Raw genomic sequence first — 16706 nt, forward strand, 5'->3', positions numbered from 1 at the left:
CACCTACAACAACTGTAGCTTCCACGACAACTGCAGCTCCTACAACAACTTTAGAATCTACTTCAAACACAGCAGCTGCCCCTACGACAACCACTGCTGCCCTAACTGCAACAACTGCTGCTCCTTCGACCACTACAACTCCAGAACCTACTACGACAACCAGTGCAGCTCCTACTACAACAACTTCTGTTCTTACAACAACAATGGCTGCAGCACCTTCTACAACAGCTTCAACTTCAGCTCCTACGACAACCGCAAGAACAGAACCTACTACAACACCTGCAGTTCCTACAACTGTAGCTCCCACGACCAATACACATGTTGTGCTTACTACAGCAATCCCAACTACAGCTCCTGCTGCAACAACTGTAGCTTCTATGTCAACCACAGCAGCTGCCTCTACGACAACCACTGCAGCTCTAACTACAACACCTGCTTCTCCAATAACCACTACAACTCCAGAACCTATTACGACAACCACTGCAGCTCCTGCTACAACAACTGCTATTCTTACAACCACTGAGCCTGCAGCACCTTCTACAACAACTACAACTTCAGCTCCTACAACAACCACAACAGCAACACCTACAACAACTGTAGCTTCCACGACACCTGCAGCTCCTACAACAGCTTTAGAATCTACTTCAAACACAGCAGCTGCCTATATGACAACCACTGCAGCTCTAACTACAACACCTGCTGCACCAACAACCACTACAAGTCCAGAACCTATTACGACAACCACTGCAGCTCCTGCTACAACAACTGCTATTCTTACAACCACTGCTAGTGCAGCACCTTCTACAACAACTACAACTTCAGCCCCTACGACAACCACAACAGCAACACCTACAACAACTGTAGCTTCCACGACAACTGCAGCTCCTACAACAACTTTAGAATCTACTTCAAACACAGCAGCTGCCCCTACGACAACCACTGCAGCCCTAACTGCAACAACTGCTGCTCCTTCGACCACTACAACTCCAGAACCTACTACGACAACCAGTGCAGCTCCTACTACAACAACTTCTGTTCTTAAAACAACATTGGCTGCAGCACCTTCTACAACAGCTTCAACTTCAGCTCCTACGACAACCGCAACAACAGCACCTACTACAACACCTGCAGTTCCTACAACTGTAGCTCCCACGACCACTACACCTGTTGTGCTTACTACAGCAATCACAACTACAGCTCCTGCTGCAACAACTGTAGCTTCTATGTCAACCACAGCAGCTGCCTCTACGACAACCACTGCAGCTCTAACTACAACACCTGCTTCTCCAATAACCACTACAACTCCAGAACCTATTACGACAACCACTGCAGCTCCTGCTACAACAACTGCTATTCTTACAACCACTGAGACTGCAGCACCTTCGACAACAACTACAACTTCAGCTCCTACGACAACCACAACAGCAACACCTTCAACAACTGTAGCTTCCACGACAACTGCAGCTCCTACAACAACTTTAGAATCTATTTCAACCACAGCAGCTGCCCCTACGACAACCACTGCATCCCTAACTACAACAACTGCTGCTCCTTCGACCACTACAACTCCAGAACCTACTACGACAACCACTGCAGCTCCTACTACAACAACTTCTGTTCTTACAACAACAATGGCTGCAGCACCTTCTACAACAACTACAACTTCAGCTCCTACGACAACCACAACAGCAACACCTACAACAACTGTAGCTTCCACGACACCTGCAGCTCCTACAACAGCTTTAGAATCTACTTCAAACACAGCAGCTGCCTATATGACAACCACTGCAGCTCTAACTACAACACCTGCTGCACCAACGACCACTACAACTCCAGAACCTATTACGACAACCACTGCAGCTCCTGCTACAACAACTTCTGTTCTTAAAACAACAATGGCTGCAGCACCTTCTACAACAGCTTCAACTTCAGCTCCTACGACAACCGCAACAACAGCACCTACTACAACACCTGCAGTTCCTACAACTGTAGCTCCCACGACCACTACACCTGTTGTGCTTACTACAGCAATCACAACTACCGCTCCTGCTGCAACAACTGTAGCTTCTATGTCAACCACAGCAGCTGCCTCTACGACAACCACTGCAGCTCTAACTACAACACCTGCTGCACCAACGACCACTACAACTCCAGAACCTATTACGACAACCACTGCAGCTCCTGCTACAACAACTGCTATTCTTACAACCACTGAGACTGAAGCACCTTCGACAACAACTACAACTTCAGCTCCTACGACAACCACAACAGCAACACCTTCAACAACTGTAGCTTCCACGACAACTGCAGCTCCTACAAAAACTTTAGAATCTATTTCAACCACAGCAGCTGCCCCTACGACAACCACTGCAGCCCTAACTACAACAACTGCTGCTCCTTCGACCACTACAACTCCAGAACCTACTACGACAACCAGTGCAGCTCCTACTACAACAACTTCTGTTCTTACAACAACAATGGCTGCAGCACCTTCTACAACAGCTTCAACTTCAGCTCCTACGACAACCGCAAGAACAGAAACTACTACAACACCTGCAGTTCCTACAACTGTAGCTCCCACGACCAATACACATGTTGTGCTTACTACAGCAATCCCAACTACAGCTCCTGCTGCAACAACTGTAGCTTCTATGTCAACCACAGCAGCTGCCTCTACGACAACCACTGCAGCTCTAACTACAACACCTGCTTCTCCAATAACCACTACAACTCCAGAGCCTATTACGACAACCACTGCAGCTCCTGCTACAACAACTGCTATTCTTACAACCACTGAGCCTGCAGCACCTTCTACAACAACTACAACTTCAGCTCCTACGACAACCACAACAGCAACATCTACAACAACTGTAGCTTCCACGACACCTGCAGCTCCTACAACAACTTTAGAATCTACTTCAACCACAGCAGCTGCCTATATGACAACCACTGCAGCTCTAACTACAACACCTGCTGCACCAACGACCACTACAACTCCAGAACCTACTACGACAACCACTGCAGCTCCTGCTACAACAACTGCTATTCTTACAACCACTGCTAGTGCAGCACCTTCTACAACAACTACAACTTCAGCCCCTACGACAACCACAACAGCAACACCTACAACAACTGTAGCTTCCACGACAACTGCAGCTCCTACAACAACTTTAGCATCTACTTCAACCACAGCAGCTGCCCCTACAACAACCACTGCAGCCCTAACTGCAACAACTGCTGCTCCTTCGACCACTACAACTCCAGAACCTACTACGACAACCAATGCAGCTCCTACTACAACAACTGCTGTTCTTACGACCACAATGGCTGCAGCACCTTCTACAACAGCTTCAACTTCAGCTCCTACGACAACCGCAACAACAGCACCTACTACAACACCTGCAGTTCCTACAACTGTAGCTCCCACGACCACTACACCTGTTGTGCTTACTACAGCAATCATAACTACAGCTCCTGCTGCAACAACTGTAGCTTCTACGTCAACCACAGCAGCTGCCTCTACGACAACTACTGCAGCTCTAACTACAACAACTGCTGCTCCAACGACCACTACAACTCCAGAACCTATTACGACAACCAGTGCAGCTCCTACTACAACAACTGTAGCTTCCACGACAACTGCAGCTCCTACAACAACTTTAGAATCTACTTCAACCACAGCAGCTGCCCCTACGGCAACCACTGCAGCCCTAACTGCAACAAATGCTGCTCCTACGACCACTACAACTCCAGAACCTACTACGACAACCAGTGCAGCTCCTACTACAACAACTGCTGTTTTTACGACCACAACGACTGCAGCACCTTCTACAACAACTACAACTTCAGCTCCTACGACAACCACAACAGCAACACCTACAACAACTGTAGCTCCCACGACAACTGCAGCACCTTCTACAACAACTACAACTTCAGCTCCTACGACAACCGCAACAACAGCACCTACTATAACACCTGTAGTTCCTACAACTCTAGCAGCCACGACCACTACACCAGCTGTACTTACTACAACAATCGCAACTGATTCTCCTGCTACAACAACTGTAGCTTCTATGTCAACCAAAGCAGCTGCCTCTACGATAACCACTGCAGATCCAACTAAAACTACTGCTGCTCCAACGACCACTACATCTCCAGAATCTACTATGACAGAACCTACTCCTACGACTGATGCGACTGCAGAACCTAACATGACAGCCACTGCAGCACCTACTACAACACCTGCAGTTCCTACAACTGTAGCTCCTGCTACCAATACACCTGCTGTACGTACTACAACAATCACAAATGCAGCTCCTACTACAACAACTTTTGCTTCAATATCATCTACAGCAGCTGCCTCTACGATAACCCCTGCAGATCTAACTAAAACAACTGCTGCTCCAACGACCACTACATCTCCAGAACCTACTCCGACAGAACCTACGACTGCTACGACTGCAGAACCTACCACGACAGCCACTGCAGCTCCTACTACAACAACTGCTGTTCTTACAACCACAACGACTGCAGCACCTTCTACAACAACTACAACTTCAGCTCCTACGACAACCACAACAGCAACACCTACAACAACTGTAGCTTCCACGACAACTGCAGCTCCTACTACAACTTTAGCATCTACTTCAACCACAGCAGCTGCCCCTACGACAACCACTGCAGCCCTAACTACAACAACTGTAGCTCCCACAACGACTGCAGCACCTTCTATAACAGCTTCAACTTCAGCTCCTACGACAACCACAACAACAGCACCTACTACAACACCTGCAGTTCCTACAACTGTAGCTCCTACTGCCGCTACACCTGCTGTACTTACCTCACCTTTCACAACTGCAGCTCCTGCTACAACAGTAGCTTCTCTGTCAACCACAGCAGCTGCATCTACGACAACTACTGCAGCTCTAAGTAAACCAACTGCTGCTCCAACGACCACTACATCTCCTACAACAACAACTGTAGCTCTTATGACCAATACAAATGCAGCACCAACTATGACAACTGCTGCTCTTAAAATAATCACAACTACAGCTTTTACAAGAACTTCCACTGTCCCTACTACCATCAGCACCATAAATGCTCCTACTACCACAACTATAACGGCAGCTCCTATAACCACCACAATTGTAGCTTCTACAACGACAACCAAAACTTCAACTGCAATAATGACAACTACAAATACAAATACAATAATGACAACTCCAACAATCGCAACTCCAGCTCTTACAACCACCGCCATCAATGTTGCTCCTATTACAACAATTAATACTGCAGGTCCTACAAGCACTCCCACAACTGGTAGTTCTCATTCTACAACAACGACTACAAATGCAGCACCTACAAATACAACCGCAATTGTACTTCCTACCTCGACAACCAGAACTGCAAATTATAACACAACTTCTATGGCTTCAGTGACATCAACAACTAGGTAAGCAAGATAATTTAGAATATTTTTTTCATACAATTCCATTAACACTGTCAATCAAGAAACTTTTACAACCATGAACCATGTATATCTATGCTTGTGTTGTTAACTACTGATGTTTTAATAAAAGCATCCAAATGTCAACCTTTCTTTAGAAAAGCTCTTTGAGTACATCAATCGGTCAAAAGGCGCAATATAAATCCAATCCATTATTATTAATGTGCTTGCTGAAGGCAAGACAACTAGATTTCTTACATTCTTTTTCTAATTATTTTAACATTTTCTAAACTTTCTAAACTAAAACAATTTAAATGAGTATGAATTAGCATATAATAACCCACCCAAAATAATAGTAACTCGTACCGTTCAATCTAGAGAGACCGAACCAACTTTCATATGTTCAGGCTATCCTATCCGATCCTATCCTATGCTATCCATCAATCAATCTTTCCATCTACCTACTTTTTCCAATTATAACCAGTCACTACTATTACTCTTGCAGTGACTGCCTCTACTAAAACTTACTTTACAATCATGAATACTTTAAGACAAGCTAGCAAGCACACAGATTTTCTTTAGGATATGTAATTTTCCATGTATTATTATTTTCTCTTAGATTCGGCACAGTGGGGGTTTTTGTTAAACTGATATTCAAGGTCAAAACACCAGTCCCCACTGAGGATGATGTCCTTGGTGCCGTCAAGAAGCAACTGTCTCCTCAATTCACGACCACTCAAACCACCTTCCAGAATGCAACTTATATCAGTGAGTTCAACAAATTAGGCTCAATGAAGACATTTACTTCCACTCTCTAAAATTATTTCTTAATAAGTAAACATTCAACTGCTCCTGCTATCTAAATTCTTCTTGAATGTTTTTTAATGTTGTTGAAACTCCTCAATTGTAGCAGTTCATTTGATCTGTTGCTATTGTGACCATTTTTTGTGTGCTCACAGAACTTACAGATACTTCATTTGCCATCGACCTTGGTTTCAAAATAACCAATGTAACCCAGGAGTCTCTAAGTAATAGACTCACACTCACCAATGAGACCGAAAGCCAGATACAGGATTCAATTAACAGACTAGTAAGATACTGTACTTCTACACATAAGATACATCCATGGTCATGTTCAGGTCATGATAGTAATTGACAACTTGATGTTTTGTCCCCTTTTAGCTCCATAAGGTTCTCAGTGAACCAGACGGCAAACAGTTTCAATTTCCCATCGCCAAATTCATGTAAGTACAACGTCATATCCTTGAACCAACCCATCTTTCTCAACTGCACTCTTTAGAATTTCTGCATATTTCATTTAGCTGCTGCTTGTACAGCTAAACAGAATGAAGGGAACATGTTTAACTCTCACACAAAACCCATTTTCACGTCCACAGTGATGATGGCACTGAAATCACGGCAAACGTGACGTATGTATACAAAGAGGAAGATGTCAACCACCCTAGTAGTTTTCTACAGGAAGTCTTAAAAGTCTCAGGTATGCTGCTTTTGTTACCATACGGTTGTCATTTCTATCTTTTTTTATGACAGTGAGTTATCAAACACCATGTAACGTGTATAATACTCAATCTCGAAAACACTATGTTATATGACATATTACAAGTTTATAATCCCTCTAAAATGTATTTTCATTTATTTTCTAGGTCTCCTGACCACCACTGTTGCCCCAACAACAACTACCAGCACCACACCACTTCCTACCCTTTTGACTTCAGTGACATCAACAACTAGGTAAGCAACATCATTTATTATAATTATTTCATACAATTCAATGAACACTTTGTCAATGAAGGACCCTTTGCAACAATGAACCATGTACATCCATGCTTGTGTCGTTAACTACTGATGTTTTAATGAAAGCATCCAAAATGTCAACCTTTCTTTAGAAAAGCTCTTTGAGTACATCAATCGGTCAAAAGGCGCAATATAAATCCAATCCATTATTATTAATGTGCTTGCTGAAGGCAAGACAACTAGATTTCTTACATTCTTTTTCTAATTATTTTAACATTTTCTAAACTTTCTAAACTAAAACAATTTAAATGAGTAGGAATTAGCATATAATAACCCACCCAAAATAATAGTAACTCGTACCGTTCAAGCTAGAGAGACCGAACCAACTTTCATATGTTCAGGCTATCCTATCCGATCCTATCCTATGCTATCCATCAATCAATCTTTCCATCTACCTACTTTTTCCAATTATAACCAGTCACTACTATTACTCTTGCAGTGACTGCCTCTCCTAAAACTTACTTTACAACCATGAATACTTTAAGACAAGCTAGCAAGCACACAGATTTTCTTTAGGATATGTAATTTTCCATGTATTATTATTTTCTCTTAGATTCGGCACAGTGGGGGTTTTTGTTAAACTGATATTCAAGGTCAAAACACCAGTCCCCACTGAGGATGATGTCCTTGGTGCCGTCAAGAAGCAACTGTCTCCTCAATTCACGACCACTCAAACCACCTTCCAGAATGCAACTTATATCAGTGAGTTCAACAAATTAGGCTTCATGAAGACATTTGTTTCCACTCTCTAAAATCATTTCTTAATAAGTAAACATTCAACTGCTCCTGCTATCTAAATTCTTCTTGAATGTTTTTTAATGCTGTTAAAACTCCTAAATTGTAGCAGTTCATTTGATCTGTTGCTATTGTGACCATTTTTTTGTGTGCTCACAGAACTTACAGATACTTCATTTGCCATCGACCTTGGTTTCAAAATAACCAATGTAACCCAGGAGTCTCTAAGTAATAGACTCACACTCACCAATGAGACCGAGATCCAGGATTCAATTAACAGACTAGTAAGATACTGTACTTCTACACATAAGATACATCCATGGTCATGTTCAGGTCATGATAGTAATTGACAACTTGATGTTTTGTCCCCTTTTAGCTCCATAAGGTTCTCAGTGAACCAGACGGCAAACAGTTTCAATTTCCCATCGCCAAATTCATGTAAGTACAACGTCATATCCTTGAACCAACCCATCTTTCTCAACTGCACTCTTTAGAATTTCTGCAGATTTCATTTAGCTGCTGCTTGTACAGCTAAACAGGATGAAGGGAACATGTTTAACTCTAACACAAAACAAATTTTCACGTCCACAGTGATGATGGCACTGAAATCACGGCAAACGTGACGTATGTATACAAAGAGGAAGATGTCAACCACCCTAGTAGTTTTCTACAGGAAGTCTTAAAAGTCTCAGGTATGCTGCTTTTGTTACCATACGGTTGTCATTTCTATCTTTTTTTATGACAGTGAGTTATCAAACACCATGTAACGTGTATAATACTCAATCTCGAAAACACTATGTTATATGACATATTACAAGTTTATAATCCCTCTAAAATGTATTTTCATTTATTTTCTAGGTCTCCTGACCACCACTGTTGCCCCAACAACAACTACCAGCACCACACCACTTCCTACCCTTTTGACTTCAGTGACATCAACAACTAGGTAAGCAACATCATTTATTATAATTATTTCATACAATTCAATGAACACTTTGTCAATGAAGGACCCTTTGCAACAATGAACCATGTATATCCATGCTTGTGTCGTTAACTACTGATGTTTTAATGAAAGCATCCAAAATGTTAACCTTTCTTTAGAAAAGCTCTTTGAGTACATCAATCGGTCAAAAGGCGCAATATAAATCCAATCCATTATTATTAATGTGCTTGCTGAAGGCAAGACAACTAGATGTCTGTCACGATCGTGTGGCGGATTAACGGACCAAAATGCAGCAGTTGGAAAATAAGCCATCTTCTTTAATTATAACATGAAGATGAACACGACACAAAAACACTTTAACAAAACAACAAAACGACCGTGAAGCTACAAACGTTGTGCACAAACATACAGGCTACTAACGTTCTTACATAGACAATTACCCACAACCAATGAGAGCCTATGGCTACCCTAAATAAGGCTCCCAATCAGAGACAACCGAAATCAGCTGTCTCTAATTGGGAACTCATTCAGGTAACCATAGACTCTCCTAGACAACTAAACATACATAGACAATACTAGAAACCTGTACTCCACACAAACCCATATACTATACACAACCCCTTTACCATAAACAACACCCAAAACCAACAAAACAAAAACATTCCCCATGTCACACCCTGACCTAACTAAAATAATAAAGAAAACCAATAATACTAAGGCCAGGGCGTGACATAACCCCCCCCTTGAGGCGCGAACTCCGGGCGCACCATACACAGTCTAGGGGAGGGTCTGGGTGGGCTTCCATCCACGGTGGCGGCTCCGGCTCTGGTCGCGGTCCCCACGTCACCACAGTACCTAAACACCTCCTAGGCTTCCTCCAAACGACCCCCCTCCACCTTAACCCCATTGCATTCAGGGGCAGTTCCGGACTAAGGGGCAGTACCAGGGTAAGAGGCAGTACCAGGGTCAGGGGCAATACTAGGGTCAGGGACAGTACCAGGGTCAGGGGCAGTACCAGGGTAAGGGGCAGCACCAGGGTAAGGGGCAGCACCAGGGTAAGGGGCAGCTCCGGACTGAGGAATGGCAGCTCCGGACTGAGGGACTGCAGCTCCGGACTGAGGGACTGCAGCTCCGGACTGAGGGATGGCCCATGGCTGGCTGACGGATCTGGCTGCTCATGGCTAGCTGACGGATCTGGCTGCTCATGGCTAGCTGACGGATCTGGCTGCTCATGGCTAGCTGACGGATCTGGCTGCTCATGGCTAGCTGACGGATCTGGCTGCTCATGGCTAGCTGACGGATCTGGCTGCTCATGGCTAGCTGACGGATCTGGCTGCTCATGGCTGGCTGACGGATCTGGCTGCTCATGGCTAGCTGACGGATCTGGCTGCTCCTGTCTGGTTGGCGGATCTGGCTGCTCCTGTCTGGTTGGCGGCTCTGGCAGATCCTGTCTGGTTGGCGGCTCTGGCAGATCCTGTCTGACGGACGGCTCTAGCGGCTCCTGTCTGGCTGGCGGCTCTAGCGGCTCCTGTCTGGCGGACGGCTCAGTGGGCTCATGGCAGACGGGCGGCTTTGCAGGCTCATGGCAGACGGGCGGCTTTGCAGGCTCATTGCAGACGGATGGCTCAGATGGCGCTGGGGAGACGGATGGCTCAGATGGCGCTGGGGAGACGGATGGCTCAGATGGCGCTGGGGAGACGGATGGCTCAGATGGCGCTGGGGAGACGGGCAGTTCAGTCATTGCTGTGCAGACGGCAGACTCCTGCCGGCTGAGGCGCACTGTAGGCCTGGTGCGTGGTGCCGGGACTGGTGGCACCGGGCTGGGGACACGCATCTCAGGGCTAGTGCGGGGAGCAGGAACAGGGCATACTGGACCCTGGGGACGCACATTAGGCCTAGTGCGTGGGGCCGGAACTGGTGGTACCGGACTGGGGACACGCATCTCAGGGCTAATGCGGGGAGCAGCAACAGGATGCACAGGACTCTGGAGACGCACAAGAGGCTTAGTGCGTGGTGCCGGAATTGGTGATACCGGGCTGGAGACACGCACCATAGGACGAGTGCGTGGAGGAGGAACAGGGCTCTGGAGACACACTGGAAGCCTGTTACGTGGTGTAGGCACTGGTGGCACTGAACTGGGGCGGGGAGGTGGCGCCGGAAATACCGGACCGTGCAGGCGTATTGGCTCCCTTGAGCATTGAGCCTGACCAACCTTACCTGGTTGAATGCTCCCCGTTGCCCGACCAGTGCGGGGAGGTGGAATAACCCGCACCGGGCTATGTAGGCGAACCGGGAACACCATGCGTAAGGCTGGTGCCATGTAAACCGGCCCGAGGAGACGCACTGGTGGCCAGATATGTAGGGCCGGCTTCATGACATCCGGCTCAATACTCAATCTAGCCCTGCCAGTGCGGGGAGGTGGAATAACCCGCACCGGGCTATGCACACGTACAGGAGACACCGTGCGCTCTACTGCGTAACACGGTGTCTGCCCGTACTCTCGCTCTCCACGGTAATTACAGGGAGTAGGCGCAGGTTTCCTACCTGACTTCGCCACTCTCCCTTTAATCCCCCCCCAAAGAAATTTTTTGGGTTTTCCCACAGGCTTCCTACCGCTTCGTCGTGCTGCCTCCATTCGCCGGTATCCCTCCTCGCACTGCGCCAGAGAATCCCAGGCGGGCTCCGGCACTCTCCCTGGGTTGATCGCCCACCTGTCGATCTCCTCCCACGTAGTGTAACCCAGATCCTTTGTAGGTTCCTTTTCCTGCCTCCGAGCTAGCTCCTCATATCGCCGCCTCTCTGCTTTCGCTGCCTCCAGCTCAGCTTTGGGGCGGTTATATTCTCCTGGTACCTCCCGGTCTAAAATTTCCTCCCATGTCCATAAATCCTTGTATTGCTCCTGTTGCCGCTGGTCATGCCGCTTGGTCCTATGGTGAGTAATTCAGTCACGATCGTGTGGCGGATTAACGGACCAAAATGCAGCAGTTGGAAAATAAGCCATCTTCTTTAATTATAACATGAAGATGAACACGACACAAAAACACTTTAACAAAACAACAAAACGACCGTGAAGCTACAAACGTTGTGCACAAACATACAGGCTACTAACGTTCTTACATAGACAATTACCCACAACCAATGAGAGCCTATGGCTACCCTAAATAAGGCTCCCAATCAGAGACAACCGAAATCAGCTGTCTCTAATTGGGAACTCATTCAGGTAACCATAGACTCTCCTAGACAACTAAACATACATAGACAATACTAGAAACCTGTACTCCACACAAACCCATATACTATACACAACCCCTTTACCATAAACAACACCCAAAACCAACAAAACAAAAACATTCCCCATGTCACACCCTGACCTAACTAAAATAATAAAGAAAACCAATAATACTAAGGCCAGGGCGTGACAATGTCTTACATTCTTTTTCTAATTATTTTAACATTTTCTAAACTTTCTAAACTTAAACAATTTAAATGAGTAGGAATTAGCATATAATAACCCACCCAAAATAATAGTAACTCGTACCGTTCAAGCTAGAGAGACCGAACCAACTTTCATATGTTCAGGCTATCCTATCCGATCCTATCCTATGCTATCCATCAATCAATCTTTCCATCTACCTACTTTTTCCAATTATAACCAGTCACTACTATTACTCTTGCAGTGACTGCCTCTACTAAAACTTACTTTACAACCATGAATACTTTAAGACAAGCTAGCAAGCACACAGATTTTCTTTAGGATATGTAATTTTCCATGTATTATTATTTTCTCTTAGATTCGGCACAGTGGGGGTTTTTGTTAAACTGATATTCAAGGTCAAAACACCAGTCCCCACTGAGGATGATGTCCTTGGTGCCGTCAAGAAGCAACTGTCTCCTCAATTCACGACCACTCAAACCACCTTCCAGAATGCAACTTATATCAGTGAGTTCAACAAATTAGGCTTCATGAAGACATTTATTTCCACTCTCTAAAATAATTTCTTAATAAGTAAACATTCAACTGCTCCTGCTATCTAAATTCTTCTTGAATGTTTTTTAATGTTGTTGAAACTCCTAAATTGTAGCAGTTCATTTGATCTGTTGCTATTGTGACCATTTTTTTGTGTGCTCACAGAACTTACAGATACTTCATTTGCCATCGACCTTGGTTTCAAAATAACCAATGTAACCCAGGAGTCTCTAAGTAATAGACTCACACTCACCAATGAGACCGAGATCCAGATACAGGATTCAATTAACAGACTAGTAAGATACTGTACTTCTACACATATGATACATCCATGGTCATGTTCAGGTCATGATAGTAATTGACAACTTGATGTTTTGTCCCCTTTTAGCTCCATAAGGTTCTCAGTGAACCAGACGGCAAACAGTTTCAATTTCCCATCGCCAAATTCATGTAAGTACAACGTCATATCCTTGAACCAACCCATCTTTCTCAACTGCACTCTTTAGAATTTCTGCAGATTTCATTTAGCTGCTGCTTGTACAGCTAAACAGGATGAAGGGAACATGTTTAACTCTCACACAAAACCCATTTTCACGTCCACAGTGATGATGGCACTGAAATCACGGCAAACGTGACGTATGTATACAAAGAGGAAGATGTCAACCACCCTAGTAGTTTTCTACAGGAAGTCTTAAAAGTCTCAGGTATGCTGCTTTTGTTACCATACGGTTGTCATTTCTATCTTTTTTTATGACAGTGAGTTATCAAACACCATGTAACGTGTATAATACTCAATCTCGAAAACACTATGTTATATGACATATTACAAGTTTATAATCCCTCTAAAATGTACTTTCATTTATTTTCTAGGTCTCCTGACCACCACTGTTGCCCCAACAACAACTACCAGCACCACACCACTTCCTACCCATTTGACTTCAGTGACATCAACAACTAGGTAAGCAACATCATTTATGATAATTATTTCATACAATTCAATTAACACTTTGTCAATCCAGGAACCTTTGCAGCAATGAACCATGTATATCCATGCTTGTGTCGTTAACTACTGATGTTTTAATGAAAGCATCCAAAATGTCAACCTTTCTTTAGAAAAGCTCTTTGAGTACATCAATCGGTCAAAAGGCGCAATATAAATCCAATCCATTATTATTAATGTGCTTGCTGAAGGCAAGACAACTAGATTTCTTACATTCTTTTTCTAATTGTTTTAACATTTTCTAAACTTTCTAAACTAAAACAATTTAAATGAGTATGAATTAGCATATAATAACCCACCCAAAATAATAGTAACTCGTACCGTTCAAGCTAGAGAGACCGAACCAACTTTCATATGTTCAGGCTATCCTATCCGATCCTATCCTATGCTATCCATCAATCAATCTTTCCATCTACCTACTTTTTCCAATTATAACCAGTCACTACTATTACTCTTGCAGTGACTGCCTCTACTAAAACTTACTTTACAATCATGAATACTTTAAGACAAGCTAGCAAGCATACAGATTTTCTTTAGGATATGTAATTTTCCATGTATTATTATTTTCTCTTAGATTCGGCACAGTGGGGGTTTTTGTTAAACTGATATTCAAGGTCAAAACACCAGTCCCCACTGAGGATGATGTCCTTGGTGCCGTCAAGAAGCAACTGTCTCCTCAATTCACGACCACTCAAACCACCTTCCAGAATGCAACTTATATCAGTGAGTTCAACAAATTAGGCTTCATGAAGACATTTATTTCCACTCTCTAAAATAATTTCTTAATAAGTAAACATTCAACTGCTCCTGCTATCTAAATTCTTCTTGAATGTTTTTTAATGCTGTTGAAACTCCTAAATTGTAGCAGTTCATTTGATCTGTTGCTATTGTGACCATTTTTTTGTGTGCTCACAGAACTTACAGATACTTCATTTGCCATCGACCTTGGTTTCAAAATAACCAATGTAACCCAGGAGTCTCTAAGTAATAGACTCACACTCACCAATGAGACCGAGATCCAGATACAGGATTCAATTAACAAACTAGTAAGATATACTGTACTTCTACACATATGATACATCCATGGTCATGTTCAGGTCATGATAGTAATTGACAACTTGATGTTTTGTCCCCTTTTAGCTCCATAAGGTTCTCAGTGAACCAGACGGCAAACAGTTTCAATTTCCCATCGCCAAATTCATGTAAGTACAACGTCATATCCTTGAACCAACCCATCTTTCTCAACTGCACTCTTTAGAATTTCTGCAGATTTCATTTAGCTGCTGCTTGTACAGCTAAACAGGATGAAGGGAACATGTTTAACTCTCACACAAAACCCATTTTCATGTCCACAGTGATGATGGCACTGAAATCACGGCAAACGTGACGTATGTATACAAAGAGGAAGATGTCAACCAACCTAGTAGTTTTCTACAGGAAGTCTTAAAAGTCTCAGGTATGCTGCTTTTGTTACCATACGGTTGTCATTTCTATCTTTTTTTATGACAGTGAGTTATCAAACACCATGTAACGTGTATAATACTCAATCTCGAAAACACTATGTTATATGACATATTACAAGTTTATAATCCCTCTAAAATGTGATTTCATTTATTTTCTAGGTCTCCTGACCACCACTGTTGCCCCAACAACAACTACCAGCACCACACCACTTCCTACCCTTTTGACTTCAGTGACATCAACAACTAGGTAAGCAACATCATTTATTATAATTATTTCATACAATTCAATGAACACTTTGTCAATGAAGGACCCTTTGCAACAATGAACCATGTATATCCATGCTTGTGTCGTTAACTACTGATGTTTTAATGAAAGCATCCAAAATGTTAACCTTTCTTTAGAAAAGCTCTTTGAGTACATCAATCGGTCAAAAGGCGCAATATAAATCCAATCCATTATTATTAATGTGCTTGCTGAAGGCAAGACAACTAGATGTCTTACATTCTTTTTCTAATTATTTTAACATTTTCTAAACTTTCTAAACTTAAACAATTTAAATGAGTAGGAATTAGCATATAATAACCCACCCAAAATAATAGTAACTCGTACCGTTCAAGCTAGAGAGACCGAACCAACTTTCATATGTTCAGGCTATCCTATCCGATCCTATCCTATGCTATCCATCAATCAATCTTTCCATCTACCTACTTTTTCCAATTATAACCAGTCACTACTATTACTCTTGCAGTGACTGCCTCTACTAAAACTTACTTTACAACCATGAATACTTTAAGACAAGCTAGCAAGCACACAGATTTTCTTTAGGATATGTAATTTTCCATGTATTATTATTTTCTCTTAGATTCGGCACAGTGGGGGTTTTTGTTAAACTGATATTCAAGGTCAAAACACCAGTCCCCACTGAGGATGATGTCCTTGGTGCCGTCAAGAAGCAACTGTCTCCTCAATTCACGACCACTCAAACCACCTTCCAGAATGCAACTTATATCAGTGAGTTCAACAAATTAGGCTTCATGAAGACATTTATTTCCACTCTCTAAAATAATTTCTTAATAAGTAAACATTCAACTGCTCCTGCTATCTAAATTCTTCTTGAATGTTTTTTAATGTTGTTGAAACTCCTAAATTGTAGCAGTTCATTTGATCTGTTGCTATTGTGACCATTTTTTTGTGTGCTCACAGAACTTACAGATACTTCATTTGCCATCGACCTTGGTTTCAAAATAACCAATGTAACCCAGGAGTCTCTAAGTAATAGACTCACACTCACCAATGAGACCGAGATCCAGATACAGGATTCAATTAACAGACTAGT

General features: G+C 43.2%; 1 protein-coding gene across 1 annotated transcript in view; it reads left to right on the top strand.

The window, feature by feature from the left end:
• Positions 1-16706, top strand: part of LOC129830586 (mucin-2-like) — a 33778-nt gene that overhangs the window by 2480 nt on the left and 14592 nt on the right. Inside the window, exons 8-34 of the mRNA XM_055893150.1 lie at positions 241-379; positions 1251-1706; positions 2217-2440; positions 2611-2653; positions 3081-4075; positions 6066-6214; positions 6406-6536; positions 6629-6690; positions 6844-6944; positions 7111-7198; positions 7815-7963; positions 8156-8280; positions 8373-8434; positions 8588-8688; positions 8855-8942; positions 12731-12879; positions 13072-13202; positions 13295-13356; positions 13510-13610; positions 13777-13864; positions 14481-14629; positions 14822-14952; positions 15047-15108; positions 15262-15362; positions 15529-15616; positions 16233-16381; positions 16574-16704. Of these exons, the coding sequence (XP_055749125.1) occupies positions 241-379; positions 1251-1706; positions 2217-2440; positions 2611-2653; positions 3081-4075; positions 6066-6214; positions 6406-6536; positions 6629-6690; positions 6844-6944; positions 7111-7198; positions 7815-7963; positions 8156-8280; positions 8373-8434; positions 8588-8688; positions 8855-8942; positions 12731-12879; positions 13072-13202; positions 13295-13356; positions 13510-13610; positions 13777-13864; positions 14481-14629; positions 14822-14952; positions 15047-15108; positions 15262-15362; positions 15529-15616; positions 16233-16381; positions 16574-16704 (4255 nt within the window). The remainder of the gene's footprint in view (positions 1-240; positions 380-1250; positions 1707-2216; positions 2441-2610; positions 2654-3080; positions 4076-6065; positions 6215-6405; positions 6537-6628; positions 6691-6843; positions 6945-7110; positions 7199-7814; positions 7964-8155; positions 8281-8372; positions 8435-8587; positions 8689-8854; positions 8943-12730; positions 12880-13071; positions 13203-13294; positions 13357-13509; positions 13611-13776; positions 13865-14480; positions 14630-14821; positions 14953-15046; positions 15109-15261; positions 15363-15528; positions 15617-16232; positions 16382-16573; positions 16705-16706) is intronic.

This window comes from Salvelinus fontinalis, chromosome 32, assembly GCF_029448725.1.
Source record: "Salvelinus fontinalis isolate EN_2023a chromosome 32, ASM2944872v1, whole genome shotgun sequence".
Taxonomy (NCBI): Eukaryota; Metazoa; Chordata; class Actinopteri; order Salmoniformes; family Salmonidae; genus Salvelinus; species Salvelinus fontinalis.